Below are 22,560 nucleotides of genomic sequence, written 5' to 3'. Positions count from 1 at the left end.
GAATCGACGCGTGGGGGCGCCATAGGACACACAGAAGAGCAGACCACACCTTAAAATGCTAACTGACCAATCAACCGGCTTCAAGCGTCTCAACAACCAATCAGCTTTCGTTTTAGGAAATAGTCCAATCAGCAAACAGCGGTGGGCGGGACTAGAATGTAGCTTCTTCTTCCTGGTTCACAATGTCGCAGATGGATGATGAATATCTTTAATAGAAACATACTATTCATCCGTTGAATCTTAGTGAATTTAACTGTTCGGGACACCGTCGCGATGGGTTTGCTGACGATTTTGAAGAAGATGAAGCAGAAGGAGCGGGAAATGCGACTCCTGATGTTGTATCCTGGCTGTAATAGCTTAGCTGGAACAAGTAGCATTGAACCAAACTTATTATATATTTATCATTGTCAGTAACACGAGAGTTTTTAAATGTAGTTTATATCTGTGCATGGTTATGTAATGTAGTAGGACTCTGGTTGTTAGGTTTGTTTTGCACATGGAGTGCTGTATGTTACATTGATGTGGAGCCATCTATCATATTTGTCTTTAACGTGGTTCGTGCAGAGGTCTGGACAACGCGGGGAAGACGACCATCCTGAAGAAGTTTAATGGAGAGGACGTGAGCACCATTTCACCCACACTGGGCTTCAACATCAAAACCCTGGAGCACAGAGGGTAACGTGCGCGCGCACACATGCACGTGCACAGATTACACAGTTTAAGGCCCAAACAGACATTTAACATTTCACACACTCATTTGATACTAATCTATCTCTCTTTCTACGATAAATACTCTTAAAGACCTACTGTATCTACGTCATGTTTACTTCATCATCCTTTTGCAATTATTTAGTCTTGTACATATTTGTCTTTAATTACCTTTTTTATTTTTTAATTAATTGTTAATATCTAATGTTTACATTGTACAGAGAGAGCACAGTCAACTGAAGTGAAATTCTTTGTGTTAAACTTACCTGGTCGATACAGCTGATTCTGATGATTACACATCATGTTTGTCACTGTAGAGAAAGCAAAGGTCTGAACGATACAATTCAGTTCCCTGGCTCCTCGTGTTTTTCATTGTTAGCTTTTGGGGCAATAATGGACCAAATCTATCATAAATGTTATCAGTACAGGCTACAGCTGTGCTTTTTGTACTGTGTCATAAGTCCAAACGTATGCTGTAAAAGCAGGCAGCACAAAACGAACAACTTAATAAACACTGTACGGCCTAGTTTGAACATATCAGAGAGCTCAATCAAGCCTCAATACAGAGAAATCCTATCCTGCACACCTCTACTGTAACATCCCCAGAGGCAGTCGGTCTTACGGTCATCCATGCATAATAACAAGAAACCTCTTTAGTAAGAGTACACATTCAGGCAATTGTCACTTATTTTTTTTATGGTCACATTCTTTTGGTGGTTTGCTCTTTTGTTTACCACATTAAGGAGATTGTGTATTTTTTCCTAGCTGGATCAATTGTCAGGCAATATTTTCATCATATTATGTGCACTCCCTTCCCATCTTCCCCTCTCTCTCTCAGGTTTAAGCTGAATATTTGGGATGTAGGGGGTCAGAAGTCCCTGCGCTCCTACTGGAGGAACTACTTTGAGAGCACAGACGGGCTTATTTGGGTGGTGGACAGCGCAGACAGACTGAGACTAGAGGACTGCAGACAGGAGCTCAGTTCACTGCTTCAGGAAGAGGTATATGCACCAAAGTCACACACACTGGTTAAAGTAATGAACATGTGAATAGTAGGTTCAGCAGTTGAATGGAGTTATATGTCCCTTAATTTCTGGGTAAGATAATGGGTATGCGTCATGTAAAGGGCTGCATCTATTGGAGTACACATATGAAGACCAATTACATCACTGCATCATGTTGAAGGCTCCCTAAAAACAAGGATCCATCCTTTGTGCCCCAACAAATTCAAGGATTCATTGTGTGCAACCTCTTCTTTTTCATAAACCTTTATTCATAATCAAAATACAGCTAAAACTAAATAGTAAGAAAAAAAAAAGGCATCACCGCTTTTGAAGATACAGTACGCAGCTTTGTAAACCACCTAATGTAGTTGTACCTCATGAAGATGAAAAACAATGGTCTGATCGTCTCAAATGTTTATATAGGGGTGTTGTTTGGTTATAAATGAGGGTACTTACTGTAATTATTTCCTCTTTAATTTTACATTATAATGCCAATTTTTATATTTTAAAAAACAAACTGTCATCTTCAAAGATAACATTTTGAATGAATTTGGGAAAGCAAGGAGTCTTGTTATGTTTTTGGAGATGAAATCCATGTTTCATTACTTTCTTGTTATAACAGATGTAGATTTAAATGTGTTTTATCCTTCATGCAGATGCTTGCTGGTGCAACACTGCTGGTGTTTGCCAACAAACAGGATTTACCAGGAGCCTTGTCCAAAGAGGCAATAAAAGAGGTCACATTAACTGTTCTTTTATATCAGTGATATTACTATTCTGAAAGTGTTCATGTCATAAAACAGTTTGTGTTTTTCCCCTGCAGGCGTTGGCACTAGATCAGATCAAAAGTCATCACTGGTGTATCATTGGATGCAGTGCAGTAACAGGGGAGAATCTGTTAGCAGGAGTGGACTGGCTATTAGAGGACATTGCTGCAAGGATCTTCACCACTGACTGAATGAATGTGGCTGTCCATGTTTTCCCCCCATTCAACTTCTAGTTTGGAAACTGATCCAATGAGAGCTTCATTGTGAAGATCAAGTTTTTCTTTTGATGAGCACTTGAGACTTAAAGTGCTCTTGTCTAACTGGAGTTTATGACCTTTGACACTCATTTTCAATGATGCATGTAGTGATCCTGCCCAAGTTTAAAACCTTGTGAAACAAATGTAAATACTGGTGTTTCTTGAAGTTATGTTTTACTTTATTCTGGTATCTTTTACTTGTGACCTGTTCCTAAAACTAATAAACAATTCTTAATTAAATGTTTTGTATATTAAGTCCATTGAACTGTCATGTGTGCAGACATTACCATGTTAATGTGAACTGATCAGCTATTGTCCCAAAACATTTGTATAGCAGTGTTTAATGAGCGTGTTCCTGGGGCTGAAGGAAGTCTTGTCAAGCTGCACAATTTTAATTGATCTGAAACATTTGGGTTTTGTTGCATATTTATGAGGGCTAATAGTTCAGTTACAAATCACATCCTTGCTTTATTCTAAAAATAACTTAGTATTGACCACAGTAACATCCCTCCAATATAAACTGAGTCCTATGATCTACGGTGTGGCAGAGGATTTCACTCATCCAAATATATATTAGATTACAGCTAGTATACGAACTGGTTTCAGAAACAGCCTCAGCATTAAAGCTAAACTAGTGAAATCTTTCATTCGAGATTGAAATCAAAGTTGTGCGCAGCATTGAACACAAGAGGTTGCATTTGATGCTTTATTGGGAAATGTACATTTGTAGACAGTTAGACTTCAATGAACAAATTTGGTTGGCTGGTTCCACTGGCACGTGTCATAGTCACATCTCTAGTTCATCTTCACCCCCATCCAATAGGTAGTTGCCCCCTAAAGCATCACTTTGTTTCCAGGGAACAGCAGTGGGGGTGCAGCACCAGAAGGCAGGTTGCTTTTCTATCTGTTGAGAAGCAGACATTAAAGTATTATAACACTTTGTATGGATTAAAAATAAACGAGATTGTAGTTTGGATCAGAGGGGATACCAATCAGTCATGAATCTTCAGACTGGGGCGGTAATAAGAGACTCATCACATCCAAGGAAAATAAATGAAAATTACCAGCACTCCAGGATGGGTGGCAGATCCAAACTGGACGCTAAATGAAACAAAAATACTTTTAAAACTCCCATCCAACATAAGTAAACAATCGATAGTTTCAGTGTTTGATCAGAGGGGATACCAATCAGTCATGAATTTTCAGACTGGGGCGGTAATAAGTAACTCATCACATCAAACTAGCTTTTATAAAAATCAAATTAATTCTTACCCAACTATCTGTTGAAGGCATCACATCCAACTGGACTCTAAAAACAAACAAACCTTCATTAAAATAAAGTGAGAACACAAGTACAGTTGAAAGCCATCAGTTTGATCAGAGGGGATACCAATCAGTCATGAATCTTCAGACTGGGGCGGTAATAAGGAACTCATCACTTCGTTGATTAGCATGTGGAAGCTTCTCAAAATACTCACCATTTGCAAATCATCGAAGTTTACGTCATGCTGCAAGAAGAAAGAAAATTTCAGCTTTTTTTTAGCAACACGTTTCCAAGTTAAGGTTCTACACGGTAGTTTTGGTCAGGTTGCTTCCTTCACTAGTCATTCCACATCTTGCGCTCCTTCTCCATCAGAACTCCAGCAGGTCACTTTACACCTGAAAGTTCAGGGTTCTCAGTACTGGACTGGGTCAACAGGAGGGGAGGCAGATTGAAGTTGTGGTACCGTACGTGGGCAGTATTCATCATGCAAACTGAAGACTCAAAACGAGACTGAACCATAGGAGTACATTTACCTGTATTGATTCCAGGTGTGTGCCAAGCGAGACGAGGATAATCCTCGTTACAGCTGCAAAAAATAAAAAAAATAAGTCAAGGTTGGTCAACCCAGTTTCATCAGCATGACTTTTGACTCTTGTGCAATCAGAGGGGATACCAATCAGTCATGAATTTTCAGACTGGGGCGGTAATAAGTAACTCATCACTTCTGCTAAAGGATTGCCTCATCATTTACCACAGTCATCAGTTACCCACCTCATCTGAACTGGCCACTTGTCATCGACGTGAAGCTCATGTTTCCCTCATAGTCATCTTGTCACCACAGAAAGCCGTTTAATTGACTGGCAGCTCGGTACTAGGATGCAGAATGAGGAAAGCTTGGTTAGACATTTAGATTTCGACAATAGACCCAAGCACTCATTCACCGAATCCACATTGTGTCAGTTTTGTTTCCATTCAGACAGTTGAACCCAACAGGTTTCCCCTTCTTGCCAAGGTAATGCCAGTGGGTCCACCTTTTCAGGTTCTGGCAATAACAAGGCGTAAGACACGTGCGGGTGTCATCACCAAGGAAACATTGTGCAGCTAATCCATAGTGTTTAACAGTCCTAATGGTGTCATCTTTATAACGGACTCACCATCGCAAACACTTTTCCAGGCGAGACATCTTCTGTGCCAATGGCAAGAACCTGTAACGGATGAGTGGTCAGTTCTGAGCACCAAATGAGACAACATGTCTTAGTACTGTCACTTCACACTGATCAGAGATTCCATTTCTCAACAGGAGTTCAGACGAACGAGATTCCAAGTATATCTCATCATTTCCAGTGAATTGGTACAAGAAGAATTGTGCATCTAAGAAAGTGAGAGATTACCTTCAATCAAGGACACTGTACTCCAGCTGCCAGAGCAGACGACATCTGTTGATGGAGAAAATTTTAGGTTACTAAACATTGTACCAAAGACTACCCCAACACAACATTTAAAGCCAAATGCTTCAGATTAAAATATTATTTTTAAGTGCAGTTCCTCAGTTGTTCGTGTCGTTTCACATTGGTTCAAAGTGAGCTAAGTATCATCATCACTGGAACTGCATAGCGAAAAACACCTGATGTCACAATGTGGCCTAATTGAGAACAAACTTACCATGGAGACTTTTCAAAGCGCAGTCTTCTCTGCATGTCATGACAGCTCTAAGAGAGAAACAAAGTAGTTCAGTGAAGTTCAACAACAGCCTTCTGTGGCATATAGTCACCTCTACGTTTGATCAGGGCTTTGGTGACAAATTGCCATGTGACATTAGTCGTCCATTTGTTTATGGGTTTTACCCCATTTCATCCTTTCAAACAGTCAGACACCAGGCCTTTGAATAAATTGCCGAGTTCAAAACTTAAACTGGAATTGAAGAGGGCCTCTAAAATAGATTGCCTTACTTCAGTTATACGTTTTCACTGTACAGTAGAGCTCAGGCCTTTCAGACAACTTAAAAAATGTCAAAGCTCCTGTAGAGACTCACATGGTGTCAAATGTCCAAGGAATCCTTCAAACTTCTTGTCAACATCCCATCTGCCAAAAAAGAAAAAAAAAGAAAAGTAAACCTCACATTTCAAAATAAAGTACTTCTTGCCATATTAATTCAGGGTAGTCAGATTGAAGGCTGACATCACTTGAAATCAGGCATATGCTTGTCTTTAATTGTAATCATCACAACAACACCCCATGAGAGAATTATTCTGAGATGAAGCACTCGTTTACTCACCTTCATGCATAGAAACGTCACACCGGGGAGTTCAGCTTACAGACCAGCCTATAATAGATGAATTCATATTTAGCCATACACTTACAGAACTTAACACAACTGCTTCCATTTATGGGCTGATCAGATTCAAATCTTAGCATCATTTTTGTCAGGCATATGCTTGTCTTTTTGTAAAATTCATCAAATTGGGCCCTTTGGCAGCTACAAAGATAATTAGCTCTAACCAGAAGCGCTCACCTGCTAAGGTAGCACCTGTCCTCCTTGATCACCCTCTTAACATCTGATGAGAAGAAAAGTTTACATTTCACAACAGAGCTTTAAACCGTGTACCGAGTCACACTACATGGTCCATCAAGGTCACAGTAACGTGCTACTCAGAATCTGGTAAAGAAATTTCTTCAAAGGGGGATTCTGTTAGAGAGAGTTCTTTGATTCATCACTGCAGCACTGAGCTCCTTCACATGCACAAGCATTTTACCTTGTGCAACATTGTTCCCTTGCAGTCTTCTCACAGCACCTGAAAACAAATAAAAAGGAATTAACACGGGTTCAAGTCAAGTTAGTGCCATGCTCACTTCAAGCGGTTGGTGCTACTCAGAGTTTGAAGTTACATTTCCTCAAGATAGATTCAGTGAGAGAGTTCAAATTGTGCATCACAGTAGCATGTGGCTTCATGATGGGTCACGCCTTATCATTCACACGTTTTTTCAAAATCATGTTCAATCACACGATGTATGAATTAAAATGGTAGATTACCTTTCCGTGGTGTAGTTTTATCATCTTCTTTCGCCATCTAAAAGAAAAAAAGTTGCAGTCTTGCATTAGCATGCTTTTCTAGCAGGTGTGACTTCCTGTTTCTGACCAACATGTGACCACTGTGCAGCGCGTTCAAGAGCGGCTGCAAAAAAATGAGCCACTACGTGATTAAAAAAAAAAAAATCTCTCATCAGAATAATAAAGTACAATCACAGTCATTCAGAACAGGTCTGTGAAGTTCTCATCATTGAGAGATGCGAATGCAGCAAAGCAAAATGAGCTGCGGCCCCATTTCTAAAAAGTAGTGTCGTAAAATGTGTTCAGCACGTGGGTTCCTGCAAATATCTAGTGCAACACGTTTCAAATACATAGTCGATAATGTTTCAGTAATCAATAAGTTGATTTAAAACTGTTTAGCAGCTCGATGGTTAAGGATTCGGATCAGCTTTGGCCCGTGCTGATGTGGGTTGGCTGTCCCACACATTAGCCATAGCCAATATGGTATTTAAAGATGTTTAAAATAAACATTAAATGCAGAGTAACAAAAGTGTCGAGGACATAGCTATGCATCACTACTTTATAAAAGTTTACAGTTTCAATAAATAATAGGAGGGTGTAGAAGAAGGTCTTACCGCGTGCAGATGTAGAGAGGAAGTGGAACGACAAACGGGGTCCCTTCGCTTTTATGTCGGATGTAGCTCCGCCCACTCCAGGAAATCGACTTTTTTTCTCTTTTTTTTTTTTTACATTTAGCATTAAAGACATTTAACCGGACAGAAACAAAATGCTGTTGAATGATGAGCTCCACGTTTTTTTTGGCAAAATAACTTTAATATTCAATAACGAAGAAATATTTGAAGCGTTGGCAGAGTTTTCGCAGGCCTACGTCACATCCGGAAAAAATAGGAAGGTTGTATTTCTTACTCCCACGTGGTGGCAGTAAACCCATTCAAGATTTAGTACCAATTATGATATTTATTTATTTAAAACATATTAAAAGAATATAACCTGTGGACCAAGTTGTCAATTTTTTTATGTTATTTTAGAATGATCATCATTTGATTTGATCATCTCAATAGCAAACGATGTTATCTTATCTCTATCAGATTTTTTTTGGTTTGTTTTAATTATAATTGTAATGTTATGACATTCATTTTGAATGGTATCTAAAGTCCCATTTAATGCGATGCATTAAAGATAATATGAACAAAATGGCCCCACCAGCAACAAAGCACACACTTGGGCTTCTGTACATTGTTTGATCAATAGTCATAAATATAATTTAATTAGTTTAATAACTTCTCATTTGTATAAATCAAGACCAAACGTACATATCTAGACATTTGGTGTGTTTTGCTGGTCTTCATTAGATTTGTTTTCTGGACGAACCTTAGCTTAAACACATACAGAGAGGTAGAAAGAGAGGAAGTCATCTTAACAGGTTAAAAGTTCCTAAAACATGTAAGCATCCCAATAAATTACATTATGAAAAATAATTATGTCAGAGCAGTATTATGATATTCAAATAGACATTGTTGAGAGCTCTTTAGTATCCTAATAAGATGTTTGTTGTACACATTATTCATTCTGCTTTATCCATGTACTAACTAAGACTGATTTAAATCCAGAAAGATCTATTAACACTGTGTCAAGACCAAAAAAAACAAACGGACACATCCAGCACAATAAATTAAGTGTTTATTTACTCAGAAAAGCACTTCTGCAATTCATGACTTCAGAAGCTTCAGTTATTAAACAAAATGTTTTTTTCATAAAAAATCAACATATTTTAAAAAAAATTATTATTTACAACCAAAACAAGTTCACTCACTTTTTCAGTCTTGACTACAAAGTTTAGTTGGTACACTTGTGGAAATAAAAGAAAAAAAACAACAAATACACAGCAGTTAACAGAAAATAACAACAGGCCTATTTTAAGGATTTGAAAGCTTAACGTTAAATAAGATGAATCTTGAAATCAATTGTATCATGTCCTCTTATTCCAGATAACAAAGTAAGTTTTTGCATATTCTGTTTACTTTAGTAAGCTAAGGACTGATAAGGACATAAATACTCCTCTTTTCATTAAACATTAATGGGAGCTGCAATAGTGACAGCTAAAAACACACATGTGGTCTCTATTTTATACCAATGTTTGTGCTAAATTATAATTCCAGTTGTAACTCATTTAGTTTTTTCTACTCCTTAATTCACAAAAACATATGCTCGCCTGCTCTGTCCCCTCAGGTTCTCAACCTTCACCAGAACACAAAGTGAGCAAGAAACATCTCATTCGAGCTTTTGTGTGTTTCACTTCAAACACTGATTGAGAAAGCCTTTTAAACGTGGGTTAAGACTGATAAAATCTTTATTGTCTCCCCATATATTAACATAGAAATGTGCATAACTATATGTGTGTGCATGTGTTTGTCGTAGGTTTGTCTTCCTATCATTAACTTCTGATTACTGATTAGCTACCAAACAGCAACAAAAGGTGTTGATTAACATCAGAAATAGATATTTCCACATCTTTAAGTCCACTAATCAGTCATAGCTATGCGGTCGGAAAATTCCATTTTGGTTGCACATCAACACTTTACTTGGGTCATAGTGCTTTACCACAGGATTCATGCTCCAAGCTCTTAAAAGTGGACCAGGTTTAAGACGTTAAGCAATTAAGACATTCTTACAATGCTGAGTAAAGATAAAAAATAAGCAGCTCATTCCAAAATATGGTTTTGTATTAAATCAACTGGTTTTTTTCTTTGGTTGCATGAACAGCAACATAGTAGAAGGGAGCCAGAAGCAGCTGAACTCAGTCACACAAAGACCAGACTTTTCTATTTGAGCTAGTACCATTGACTTCAACGTAAATAAACAGCTTGGCTATTACGGTTCATTTTTTTTAAAAAGAAAAGAAAAACCTGCAATGTGTGCAAATTGATGTACACCATGATGAGACAAAGCAGTAAACTTTATGATGAGTAATTCAGACTCCTTAAATTAAATAAATTATAAATGAGGCCTCATGACTCAAACAAGTTCCCATTGATGTCTGAGACCTGACCCTCCATCACCATTCAGTAAAAGGGAAGATTGTATAGTCATGATTTGAATGAAAAAAAAAAAAACAGGATTCATTTTATAGTTCATGTCGTTCTCCAGTTCTACTGAAACTCCGCCAACACAGACGTGTGTTTCTCTTTCTTCTTTAATGCGGGTGAAGAAGACGACTCTGAGGATGATGTCACAGGTGTGAGGGTGACGCTGTAGAGGTTGGCAATGAAGGCCTCCCAGCCACGACGAAAGGCTCGGTCCAAGGCCTGATGGGAACAAGAGGATGGGAAGGTTAACACTTGAAATAGATTATCCTGAATTAAAATGCAGTTTTTGCGCATCTACTGTACATTGGCTTTATCTTTAAATACCAAACAGCTTGACTTGACTTTCATTGGACTGTTTATTTTATTGGTCTCCATAATCATAAGTTGTGGATAGTATAATAGTACCTTTTGTGTATCACTCATGCATTGCTACTTGGGGGACACAGGAAATCCTGCTTTTTAAAATAGTAACTTGAGCACTTGACCCAGATTTTAAAACAATGGCGATACCATGTGGCCATTAAGTCAGTGAGACTGTCGTGAGAGGTTTTATCTGTACACAAGTCTACTGCCCTTCTCGTTGCTCCGTGGATCTGTCATGGGGTACAGTGGCTCTTTGAGCTAAAAGCTTAGCATTCTAACCAGCTAAACTCGGCAAGGCTAACATGGTGCTGTTGAAAAGGTACAAGGACAAAATATCAGGGCACACCAAAGTCATTCATCCTCTGGGTGATACTTATTGTCTGTACAAAATGACATGCCTATGGTCATTATCAACCTTCAGACAAACAAGCAGCTAATGTGGCTAAAGATGCTGAGAAAGTGGATCTTGTGATTTATTTCCCCTTTTACCTTAAAGCTTTATATAATTACCCTGGAGGCCCCCAAGATAAACCTTCTGATTATTCTGATTATAGGGAAAGTAAGGACAAATCCCCAAGACTTAAGATACATTTGGTTCAGTCTGCTGATTTTTAAGCAGCAGTTTATTTTTTGGAACGATTCCCATGAAAAAAGGAATAAGACCTAATAAAATTTTCTATTGAATCTCAATTTTTTTTTTTTTTTTAAGATTTATTTGACACTGTTTTGTGCCTTTGATATATAGACAGGACAGTGGACAGAGTCAGAAATTGGGGAGAAAGAGTCAGGAATGAATGCAGGAAAGGACCAACAGGTTGGATTCGAGCCCAAGACGGCCTAGTTATGACTACAGCCTACGTACATGGGGCGCGCGCACTAACCGCTAGGCTACATGCACCATAAATCATGTTTGTCTTATAATAGATCCTTACGTCTCCATGTGTTTTTGTATTTTCAAAGAAGAAGTTCACATTTTGGCATGTTCAGCTAAGAATGAATTTGAATTTAGATGTACGAGCATCTATGGGGAAAAACATGTAAGTATAGAAAAGGGCCCTCTTTGTTGTCCTTAAAGTGGTACAAACGAATCTTTTTATGAAAATAATAAAATAAAATAGAAACTGATTGGTCATTAGAACTTCTGTGACTTGGTTGCTGTAGAAAAAATAATAACGAAACCCTAACAGACATTGAGCAGTCACCTGACGATACATTTGCAATATTACATCCAAGTCAATGTCTTTGTCCTCTTCCTCACAGGTCAGACTCTGAGGCCCCATGTTGGAGATGATTGGCTAACAGCAGTGGAATGTTTTTATGGTGTGGTTTCAGTAGGCGGGTCAGCATTGGCATACCTCGTCCTACTGATCAAAGAACACGATATAGGAGGCGAAGGAATGTCACCTCAGTTCACGTGTTCGAGTAGAAGCAGAAAAATCTTAAGAAGCCTGTGAAACATGTGAAAGTACTCATACTACACTGATGGTTTACAGCTAGAAGGCTGTTAGTTAAAGTTCTGTTCCGGTGTCATTATTTTCATGTTGTTAAAATGTGACGTCAAGGAAAAATCCTATCACAGGACATTATCTAATGCTTTGGCGACACGCACCAATGGCTGCTGTACCTTGACCCTTGTGGAAGTTTGTAATTAAGAAGATAGTTTCCATGGTGATTAATAACCCAGTGTGCAGTATGTGAAGGATGATGTAAGAGAACTTTACCCCTCTGTTCAACATACTCTGTGGACTCAGTTATGTAACCCTGAGGGGTTTAAAGTTTAACCAGGTTGGGTGATCCCAAATGGAATTTATGTAAATGTGAGAAACAGAAAGCAGAAGTTAACATTCTGCCAAAGAAACAACAGGAAGGCTCTTGTTTTGTTTATCTTTTTTTTGTTTTGTTTACTCTCACCTTTCGGTAATTTTTCACAGAGTTCCTCTTCACCATCTTCATCCCCTCTTCTTGCTCCCTTTTAATCTTCCTCTCCTCCTCTCCTTCCTCTTCCCTCCCCCTCTTCTTGTCTCTGATCAGGACCTGGTCGTCTGCGTCCTCTCGCACTGGGAAGTGAACGAGCGCGGGCTCCGTCCCTCTTCCATCGCTCTTTTTCTCTTCAGCCATACTCTCCATCTTTATCTCGATCGTCACCCTGGTGTCCTCCAGGACAGGCGAGTCGGACGGACTCACTCTGTCCACGCTGGATCTCTCATCTCGGGCTGAATCCCCCTCTGCTCTCCCTTCCTTCTGCTTCCTCCTGGAGCTTCTTCTCCACCTGCTGCTACGACGGCCGGTATTCCTCTGGAGGAGAGTCTCCCCGTCGTCCTCCATCAGCCCTTCATTGAAGTTAAATGCGTCTTCCACGTGATCTGCCCGAGAGTTGACACTCTCTTCTGTTGCAATCCCCTTCAACTCCACTTCCTGTCCCCTCACCTCATCCCCTTCTCCAGCAACCTCGGGCTCATCCAGGCGCCCATAGAAACCGCTCGACTTATCCAGAAACTTTGGTGCCCTGATGGAGCTCCGCACAGAGCTTTTCCTGGAACTCTTACCTATTGTCATCTTTTCTCTTTTCGCTTCTTGATTGTCTCCTACTCTTCTTTTTGTAACCTCTGCAAGATATGGAGTACAAAAAAAAAATGAGTTACACAACCTGTCCCAAAACCTGATCCTCTTTAGGTCACCTTCTGTTACACGCACGCACAGTCCTAATCATTTCATCGTAGCACTCAGAGATTTGATTGGAGGAAAATAAAGCAAGGGGGGAAGAAAAACAGTGTTTTTGCTTTGGACTTGACCATGTTGTGGTGCTGCAGGTCAAAGTCAGTGTTATCAGTTTGTGGCGATAAGTTAAAGACACACTGTTCCCAACAACAGAACACAAACACACATGCACAGGATCAGACTTTGAAACTGATTTAACCAGCTGGATCTTGTACAGCAGCCAAAAATCAATGACTTGATATTGACTCTTGATCTCTCAATGCCAAAGTCCCCTTACTGTTGTAAGGGGACTTTATTTCAGTTTATTGAATTACTGCTGAATTAGAAATAGAGATTATATCACAGCAGGTTAAAGTTTTAGCCATAAAAGGATAAAACACCTTCGGTCACTGACTGGGTGTTCCCAAGAGTTGAAAATGATTCAGCTGAGAGTCAGAGCGCTTTCAGTGATAATTACCCTTTCAATTCTATTCAAAAACGACCTTACAAGAGAAAACAAGTCTGCACACATACTGCTCTATTTGTGTGACCTTTTGGTCTTTCCTGTTACTGTTTCACTAAAATCATATCTAAGAAAAACATTTACTTCAATCAAATTCTCATATAAGAGTTTATTGAAACCCGGAGCTTTTAAGCCAACTGTATCACTTTAGAAACAACTGTGGATCATGCTCATCCACTGTGTTGCAGGAGTTGAATGAAAAGATTGTTGTACCAGGATATAATCTGGTTCTCTGCCTTTATCTGTGTGTCCATCTCCTGCTCCACCTGCCTGCAAGTTCAACTCTCTCTCTCTCTCTCTCTCTCTCTCTCTCTCTCTCTCTCTCGCATATCACAGATTGTCACAAGGGTGCCTTCTGTCAGCTTGAAGGTGCATTAAATGAGTGAATGAATGTGTAGATGTTGACTTTCACTAAAACCATCACTGTCATGTGTGTTGACACTAATACAAGCAGCCCGTTAGCTTAGCTTAGCTTTGCATAATCAGCTATACTCATAATCAGCTATATACAGCTATATATTAATTCTCAGGGGCTAAAAATATGGAAAAGTATTACTTGAAGTAAAAAATATTTTAATTAACTATGCGGAACAATATAAGGCACAATATATAAAGAAATACAGTGTATAGAGAAATTGGATTTCTTTTTGTAAACTTAGATGTGAGACTTTTTTTTAAAGACGTTATTGAATGATTACACCAAAAGATCAACACTAAGGCCACACCAGGATTTGAATCCATAGATGTCATTAAAATGAGCTTGCTGCAGTAATTAAGATAATTGAACTGTGCAGTAATTAAGTTATAAAAAGGAGTGGATAACATCTTACATAATGAGTCCAAAATCCCATAGTTGACAAAATATAGCTATTGAAATGGATGTGAGTCAAAACAAAAACCAAAAAATAACTGAAGGTGAGGTGATGATGAAAGAAAGGTCCAACGACAGCAGAGAAGGCGAGCATCCTAAACTGAGTAACACCATGTAGAGAATGAAGGAAAGTCAACAAAATGACTATTAGAGCAACAAGCAGGTGAAAAAAGGAAAACTTGGAAATTATTAACTGTAAGGGGAAAAAAAAGCTCTGACTTGTTTTTATATCCATTAAATAACTTCAAGCACAAGATCATTAAATTAAAAAAGATAATGTCAGATTCAGAAACACTTAGCAAAGAGATGCAAGTCTTACCTGGATGATTCCTCTCCTCGTCTCCTCTGTGTTTGTGTGTGTGTGAGTCGCAGTAAGCAGTATCGCTTGTGTGTGACTGTGTTTTAGTGAATGACTTAGAGCCCGGATCTTGGGATACTCCCCTCACACACAGCGTCATCCTCCCTCCCTGCCCCAACCTGCAGCTCTGTCGTCACCACAGCAAACACACACACACACACACACACACACACACACACACACACACTCTCTCACTGTAAAGGACCCTTTGTTTCTCTCTCTCTCTCTCTCTTTACTTAAAACACACGTTCCTCTTCTTTACATCCTACCTCATAAGTTGACTTTCTAATCTGTTAAACAAATGTTGTGTTCTGGTACTAGTGTCATAATATGCAAATATCCTTCTCTGGTATCACTAGTTATCAATCATTAACCGAGAAAAGTGCTCATATGAACCTTCAGAGTATAAAGAGTTAACTTGAATTTAAATGTAACCTTTAATTCTGAGAATTCAACCACCTACAGCACAAGTTTTTTCAGGTTCGCAAACAACTCTGTGACCTTTGGGTTCTGACCCACCAGTTAAGAACCATCGAGTATCAGCTACTACCCAACCAAGTTAAGGGCAACACCACAGAACCACAGCACAAATCACGAATAGTCAACTGCATTGAACCTGTTTTACTTTTGCAGATCAGCACTGTTGTTGTGAGGTTGTTAACACGCAAACGTTAGCATTTAGCTTTACAAAAAATGACGGGGAAATTATCTGAGGACAAATTGATAAACAAAGAACAATGTGTCTTAAGATTGAGTCTAAAACACAAATATAGGCTGATATTCGGAGCCAATCTGTATTCACATGAGTTTGTTGTGCTAACATCAAGACTGCTGGATTCAAAGCTTGAACTAAAAGCGACTGGACTGGACTGATGATCTTGAAGACAGATTCTTGTTGGCTAAACTAACTGGAGGACACATCTCTGACCATACAATAGTTTTAAAACTATTTTTATTGTGAATTTAATTCATTATGAAGAAGGTTTAAACATACTTTGCATTAAAAGAACTGCCTTGTTTTGCTTTACACGTGTCCATACATTACTTTTTACTGATATAGTTAGTGTGTGTGCAGACAAGATGGTCACTCGATATTATCTTACTGTGTGGACGGTAAACAGTGTGTCTGGGTGGGACAGGGAGTGGAAGCTACTCAGCTGTATGTGTGAGTTGGTGATAAATATCTACGTTTGTTTTACACAAGTCAGCTCCAGCATGGACAGTCTTCATACACACCTTCAAACACACACACACACACACACACAGACACACCTTTCTGCACATGTTCAAACACACACACAAACCTTGCCAGTGTGAGGACAAGCCAACATCAGGACCAGATATTATGGAGGGAGATATTGTAAGTGTTATTTAAGGGTGAAAGCATGACAGTGTTCATAATTATATGTTAAAGTAACAGCAATAAAACGACTCTCTAGTGTGAAGTCTAGTCCAAAGATTTGTATGAATGTGTGTCAGTGAATGACTCATCATGGATCAAAGATGGTTTGTCTCTGACTCCAGCTTCAGCTCCTCTTACTCACCTCCACGTGGACCTTCATCTTAAAAGCCCTATGCGAGTGTTTGTTGCGTGATGAGGTACGCGCTGTAATCCCCAAACTCTCTAAATATGGTCACCAAGCAGACAACTTCCTCTCAGTCAGGGCGGAACAGCTGTCAATCCCACCGCCTGTAAAAACAGCAGCTGTTTTGAGGTTAGAAAATCCTCACCCACGTGGGGTAATCACTGATGACAGTACCGGATGCTGGAAGGGGGGGTTGCCATGGTGACTGACGAGCAGGGACAAGCAGGGGTTTGGATCTGTTGTTGGGACAATGAGGTCGGGATGTTGTTGTAGTGATACTGGATGAAATAGACGAGACACAGACAAGCAATAAAAGTTACAGACACACTGTAAGTCTGCAGAGTGCGACACTGATAAGTATAACCTGACACACTCGGAGAACAGGTGTGCTGTGAGCTCATTTCAAAAAAAAAAAAAGAAAACACTGAGTCAGCATTTAAAAACTAGTTTGGGTGAGAATCAAACATGTTGTGCGATAAAGGAGGCACTTAAAGAAAAAAATGGGACCACCTGCAGCAAAAGAAGCCAGACCTTAAATGGTCATTTTTCATTTGCAGTGACCTTAGTTGCCGCCATGTATCCTTAGTATAATAAGTTATACGACATTTAATCAAACCTCTAATTAAGATTTTTTGGGGGGCACCAGCTAAACCAGCGCCTAAATCCAACCTCTTTTATCCTTTCATCTTATACATGAGAGGCAATAACCAATTTAAATAGCAGGGAGTGTGAGGCAAAAATACTGTCTCGTTAGGCATCCATGGTTAAAGGTATAGGAGATTGTGGGAACAACTTTATTGGACCAAAATAGAACTACGCTTCATAATTGCAAAGCTGATTTTCTCAGCTCAGATCAGATTTGACATTTCAGGGATGCGTGATTTTTATTGGGATTGCCATGGTGACATACAAACTCACGACGGAGACGTTGGTGCAGCAGCGGTGACGTAGAGCCCGTGGTGGAGTGCAGGGTGTACGCACATCTAAATCCCCTCTGAATCACACCATTCATGGACTGACAATATTTCGTCATATGCTCCAAAAATTTTTTCCCTAGGATGGTGAAGCGATGACCTTATTTACTGCGTCTCTGATTGGCTAGTACACACTGACTATGCAAGAGTAGACTTACACATTACAGCTTATAACAGACTGTTTATCCTCTGCTGGACGGGACAACTGAAGAGTACACGTTGAGAGTAAACCTGCTTCTTCAGGCACCACTACACCGCTGTGTAGAGAGCTAGATGTTATAAAAGACAGACAGGAAGAATCAAGCTTGTTGTCATTGTCTAGGTTTATTGTCAAGGCCAAGGAGAGACATAATCACATAATACATTTTAGGAACAATATAACAGTAATAAATACATGAAACACCAGTAAAGAACTGACTTACAGGCACTAATTACTAAGCAGGCACTAGATGTTTGTACAATATCATACAACAGTAGCTGAGGACCACTTTGAACTACAGTATTGTTTCGCTCGTGTGTGTCACTGTATTTAATGTATAATTGAAATACTGCTACTGTAGAGTAGCAGGGATTCCCCGCCTGTTCAGGCTAATTCAAGTCTTTTTCTTGTCATCGGTGAAATGTGAAAATGTAGAGCTTCTTTTCATATTCATATACTGTTAAAGGATTGCTATGAGCTTTTGTATTGTTGCTCTCTTAATTATGGCTTAAAAATGGCTTTCAAAATAAGGTCCTATGTTTTTTTGTTTTTTTTGAAAAAGCATCACTAAAACTATCAATGATAAAACACTGGCTCTGATTATTTGTTTTTGTGCTATGACGCGATTAAAGGCCAACATCTGAGCTCAGGTGGGTATGCCAAAGCTGCACTAGGGTGTGAAACCACTGCATCGATGCATTTGTTGTCCGTGTTAAAGCTCAGTGTTGCTAAGTTGCACAAGCTGCGTGTGTCACCGACAACTCTCTGAAAAGAAGGCAGCAACTATTTAGCATATTCCTTTGTGAACAGCTGATTTCTAGGGCTTTTCTTTCTTCGTGTATCATGATTAGTGTAAATTTTAAAAAAAGCCCCTTTCTGCGAGGTACTATAACTTTGACAGCAGCAGCAGCGGGCATTTGTATGAGACCAGCTGTGTAGAGTAGAGAGTACTATCATGCCTAGGATGATGTTAACATGGCTAAGGAATTTAAAAATAGAAGCCATGCATGAATAAAGTGCTCAGTTGCAACTATATCTCCGTAAGAGTTCAATGAAAGAGAACGTTAAAGACAGAGGAGGCTGGAGGTGTTTACCATAAAGGTCTAACTGGAATGAGGAACACAGCAGGAGTTTAATTAAGAACAAGTAAACATGTATAATCTACTGGAATGGACGTCTGTAAAAAGATGCATCATGCCTCCATCTTTACGCAAAAGTGTATAAGTTGTGTTACAGCATGGCTTTGCTCAATTTAACACTGCTGCCCCCATCAGGACTTTTTTTTTTTTTTTAAAACTCCACTCATAAAAATGTAGACAAAAACGTTAGCCACTGAAATGAATGAGACCTCAAAACATACACTTAAATACAGCCAGCACAGTAGTAACTACACGCACTCAATATATACACACACACACACACGTTTACTACCTGACACCAAAGAAAGAAAAAAAAACGGAGTCCTAAGGTACATTTGTTCAACTCTGAGCAATATTTTTCTGTTTTACAGTATTTACATGTGCAGCATCCAACAGCAGCGTACGCTTTACAATGTGTGTGTGTGTGTGTGTGGGGGGGGTGTGGGGGGTGGGGGGGAGATGTGTGTGAGTGTGTGTGAGACAACATGTTGTGTTTCTCAGACCTGGACTGCAGGGTCTGAGCCAAGTCCCTGAGCCTGCAGAGCCTCCTCTCTTTTCATCTTCGGTTTCTCTGTCCGTGTGTGCCACACCAGCACCTTCAACACAAAGACCCACACACACAATTAAGTGGCATAAAAAAAAAAGTATGTTATATAATATAAATAATGATTTGCCCACCTGAGTATTTCCTATGCACACACATCGAAGGTGTACGTAACGCCTCCTTACTCACACACTCCCTCACCTTAGAGCAGTTGTCAGCTTTGGGCTCCAGTTCGTCCATGGTAACCAAACCCTGAAGAAAGCTGCTTTCCAGGAAGCCCATTGGTGCCTCTCCGTCGAAGCAAGACTCTGGATTGGCCAGGACCAGTTTGAGGGACACGGCGAAGCCGGCCATGTCCATCGGGAACGGGCGACTTGGACGCCAGCCAGTGTGGAAGCGAATCACCTTGGAAAAGAAGTGAAAAACAATATTATTATGGTCCAGCAACACCCTGCCTGTCCCATGATGGGAGATAGGAATCAACTCCAGTCCCTCAAACAGGATAAGCAATAAAGATAATGGACGTTTGGAATATGTCAAATAAATTTTTTCCAGCCAGAAATTGATTTTTTTCAGCCAAATAAAATATTTAGGTGAAAAAATTCCACACTTACTTTTCCTCCTTCAACCACAGGCCTCTCATATTTCATCCCTCCAACCAGCCCCACCGGCCACACAGAAACTCGCATGGTGTCCCTCATCTGAAAGAAGAGGTCATTACACATTGAAAAAAATGACATCTCGCCCCGGTCCCTCTTGGTCATCCAAAACACTGCTGTGGATCATCCTCACACTCCTTTCCTCACCTCTTCAAATATCTGCAGGCTGTACGTGTTATCGTCATCAGCGAAGTACACCACCCCCTGCTGGGTGTCTCCTCCTGGCTGAGCTCTTCTGTCCTCTCGGAGCCACCGGAGACCTTCGTTCCTTTGCTCGACTCCTCGAGGCTTCAGCCAGCTGGGGTCGCCCTGAGGCCAAGACGGGGCGTTCAGACCAAAAGTTTTGATGACAAGCTTTTGTTTACACTTAAATACAGCAACAATCTGTATTTGGGTTGAGTTAAGGAGCACACAAAAAGGAAATACAGACATCTTGTTTTCTATCTGTAAATCTTTGCTCACCTCCTGCAGTTTGCGGTCCTTCGCGGTGGGCATATGTAGGTGGGTGTAGGCCAGGCCGCTCTTCACCAACAGGTCGCTCACGAGAGGCGTCTTGTGCGGCGAGTCCTCCACCACAATCCAGTGGAGCTGAGGGACATGGAGGAAGGTCTGTGAAAGACGAGTAAGCTCAGCCTTCTGCACCAGCCTGGACAGGGAAGGACAGTAGTTATTCGTCGAGTGTGTTTGTTTGTGAAGTGAGACAGTAAAGTGGAGGATGGAGATGAAAAAAGGGCAGATGACAGGCCCAGGCTACCTTGCATATGTTGGGGTTATTACAAAGATGGTGGGCAGGGACGGCTTTGCTGCCTGTTTCTGGGGTTGCTTGGTCGCCTCTGACTTCCTTATCTGCTCCTGAAGACGGTGCAGCTCCCCCCGCAGCCGGGATATGGTACGGTCTTTGGGCAAGTCGTGTTCTGTGCAGTCACAGCGCTGACCTGCAAAGTATGAGCGACGAAAACAACAAAACAGTTCAAGCACAGCTGCCTGCACAACTTGTAACACAACTTATGCTTTCTGCTTTGTTTGGTTGTTTTACTGTGTTTGAGTATTTATCCTCCATAACTGCTGTATGCGCCATCTCATGAAGCACATTGTTCCAATGATATCTGATCATAAACAGGTCCCATAACCTTCTCTCAATGCTGTCAAAATATAGACGATGAACTGAAAAAAGACTTGACACGTTTATCAAGGTTATTTTGAACGAGACTGCTCAGGGTGCCTAACTCTGCGAGTGCTTTGAGATTAAGTTTGCACAATCATTTAATTAATATTGTGGCGGTTTGAGATGTTATGTGCTGCAGAGGCTAAGTGAGTTTGTATCTGTGAGTTGTTACTATAAAGACTCCAAAAGTCCAGATTGTAGATTGTTCGCAGTTCACAGAAAGTATTTCCAAACACACTCACCCTCTTTGTCTCGCCTCCTGCCACCCCAAATGCACAAGCAAAAATAAAGTAAACCACGCCCACTGCTGATCACCGTAAACAATATAAACCCATATAAGGAGCAACATATAACCAATAACTAAAGTAAACACACACATTATGGTTCCTACAATAATACACTTTTGAGTTAAATCACTGCAGCTACTTCCTTGGTAAGTAGTTATTCATTGCAACATGCAATGTGACTATATTTGAGTCTGATTCACTCGTGCACACTCACGTGACTGTTAAGTGTACACCTATGAAGTCTGGATGAAGAGCACTTACCAAGCTGCATCAGTGCATAGACGAGGCCCATGAGGGAGACCATGAAGTACAGCACAAACACAGTCTTCAGCTTCAGCTTCATCCTTGTTGCCATGGTAACTTGGCCAGCTGGGATAACAAAAGAAGTGAGATAGTGAGATAATAAAATAAACGATCACCTGTCTCAGGGCATACATCAGTGCAAGCTAAGCTACGCTAGGTAAACAATTTCCTCATCATACTAAATATTTCCGCTCAAACGTTCACGCGCTCACCAACACGTGGGGAAGTCTTTGAAAACGAGAGCGTCACAGCTTCGAAATGAGATCAGCAAATCATGACATCTTGGACAGATGTGAGCAAAGGCACCTTAGTGCATCAGAGCATCCATTCATTCCGCTTTAGATTGAACCTTTTTTTTTTTTTTTTTTACAGCAACGTACCAACAACTTCCGGTTGAGGTGCAGCATCGTAAAATGTCCCCACACCCCCAGAACTTCTGAAGTCGCACATGGTTCCACGGGATGGCCTTTTTTAGTATTAGTATTATTAATTTATTTAAAAGTGGACCGTGCAATTTCATAAAATACATGATTAAAAAAAAGCTAGAATTAACCAGAAGGCTATTTTCCTCGGCGTTTTCATCTGTAGTCCCCTGGCCATGGTGGGAAATTGTAATAAAAATTATAATTTAAAAGGAGGAAAAGAAAAAGCATATGTACAATATAGTACAAAATACAAATAACTTACTTACTTACTATACAATTAAGAAGAAATCCAACATCACAACATAACATTTTATCATATCAAAACATCACGT

General features: G+C 40.0%; 3 protein-coding genes and 2 long non-coding RNA genes across 13 annotated transcripts in view; 2 read left to right on the top strand and 3 right to left on the bottom strand.

Moving 5' to 3' along the window:
• LOC306841433 overlaps positions 1–22,560 on the top strand; it is a 172,786-nt gene that overhangs the window by 119,897 nt on the left and 30,329 nt on the right. The gene's annotated exons all lie outside the window — the stretch shown is intronic.
• On the top strand, positions 139–2,966 carry arl2 (ADP-ribosylation factor-like 2). The gene is made up of 5 exons (XM_079371325.1): positions 139–338; positions 565–675; positions 1,547–1,709; positions 2,369–2,449; positions 2,536–2,966. The coding sequence occupies exons 1-5, from the start codon at positions 274–276 to the stop codon at positions 2,668–2,670; spliced, it is 555 nt and encodes a 184-aa protein (XP_079227451.1). The 5' UTR covers positions 139–273; the 3' UTR covers positions 2,671–2,966.
• On the bottom strand, positions 3,342–7,848 carry LOC306841284. Of its 5 annotated transcripts, XR_013781471.1 has the most exons (15): positions 7,664–7,846; positions 7,032–7,068; positions 6,754–6,792; positions 6,513–6,555; positions 6,276–6,323; positions 6,033–6,082; positions 5,663–5,709; positions 5,392–5,436; positions 5,155–5,205; positions 4,772–4,871; positions 4,534–4,586; positions 4,215–4,244; positions 4,009–4,045; positions 3,801–3,837; positions 3,343–3,640 (listed from the first exon to the last, which is right to left on the bottom strand). It is a non-coding gene; the product is annotated as an uncharacterized lncRNA (long non-coding RNA). The 5 variants fall into 5 exon arrangements; XR_013781470.1 differs by having other exon boundaries at positions 3,342–3,640; positions 4,009–4,244; positions 7,664–7,848; XR_013781474.1 differs by having other exon boundaries at positions 3,387–3,640; positions 4,215–4,586; positions 7,664–7,734.
• LOC306841202 (uncharacterized protein) lies at positions 8,713–16,811 on the bottom strand. 4 transcript variants are annotated; one of them, XM_079370922.1, is made up of 4 exons: positions 16,708–16,811; positions 16,492–16,637; positions 12,410–13,104; positions 8,713–10,354 (listed from the first exon to the last, which is right to left on the bottom strand). In XM_079370922.1, the coding sequence occupies exons 3-4, from the start codon at positions 13,052–13,054 to the stop codon at positions 10,199–10,201; spliced, it is 801 nt and encodes a 266-aa protein (XP_079227048.1). In that variant the 5' UTR covers positions 13,055–13,104; positions 16,492–16,637; positions 16,708–16,811; the 3' UTR covers positions 8,713–10,198. The 4 variants fall into 4 exon arrangements, with proteins under 4 accessions (XP_079227048.1, XP_079227050.1, XP_079227049.1 ...); XM_079370924.1 differs by lacking the exon at positions 16,492–16,637 and having other exon boundaries at positions 16,679–16,811; XM_079370923.1 differs by lacking the exon at positions 16,708–16,811 and having other exon boundaries at positions 16,492–16,668.
• Positions 17,813–22,241, bottom strand: b3gat3 (beta-1,3-glucuronyltransferase 3 (glucuronosyltransferase I)). 2 transcript variants are annotated; one of them, XM_079371850.1, is made up of 8 exons: positions 22,184–22,241; positions 21,762–21,869; positions 20,803–20,983; positions 20,511–20,694; positions 20,196–20,357; positions 20,004–20,090; positions 19,591–19,794; positions 17,813–19,441 (listed from the first exon to the last, which is right to left on the bottom strand). In XM_079371850.1, the coding sequence occupies exons 2-8, from the start codon at positions 21,853–21,855 to the stop codon at positions 19,343–19,345; spliced, it is 1,011 nt and encodes a 336-aa protein (XP_079227976.1). In that variant the 5' UTR covers positions 21,856–21,869; positions 22,184–22,241; the 3' UTR covers positions 17,813–19,342. The 2 variants fall into 2 exon arrangements, with proteins under 2 accessions (XP_079227976.1, XP_079227975.1); XM_079371849.1 differs by lacking the exon at positions 22,184–22,241 and adding an exon at positions 22,016–22,177.

This window comes from Symphodus melops, assembly GCF_947650265.1.
Source record: "Symphodus melops genome assembly, chromosome: 20".
Lineage (NCBI taxonomy): Eukaryota > Metazoa > Chordata > Actinopteri > Labriformes > Labridae > Symphodus > Symphodus melops.
Note: the sequence above shows the minus strand (reverse complement) of the source record. Positions and strands in the feature narration are given on the sequence as shown.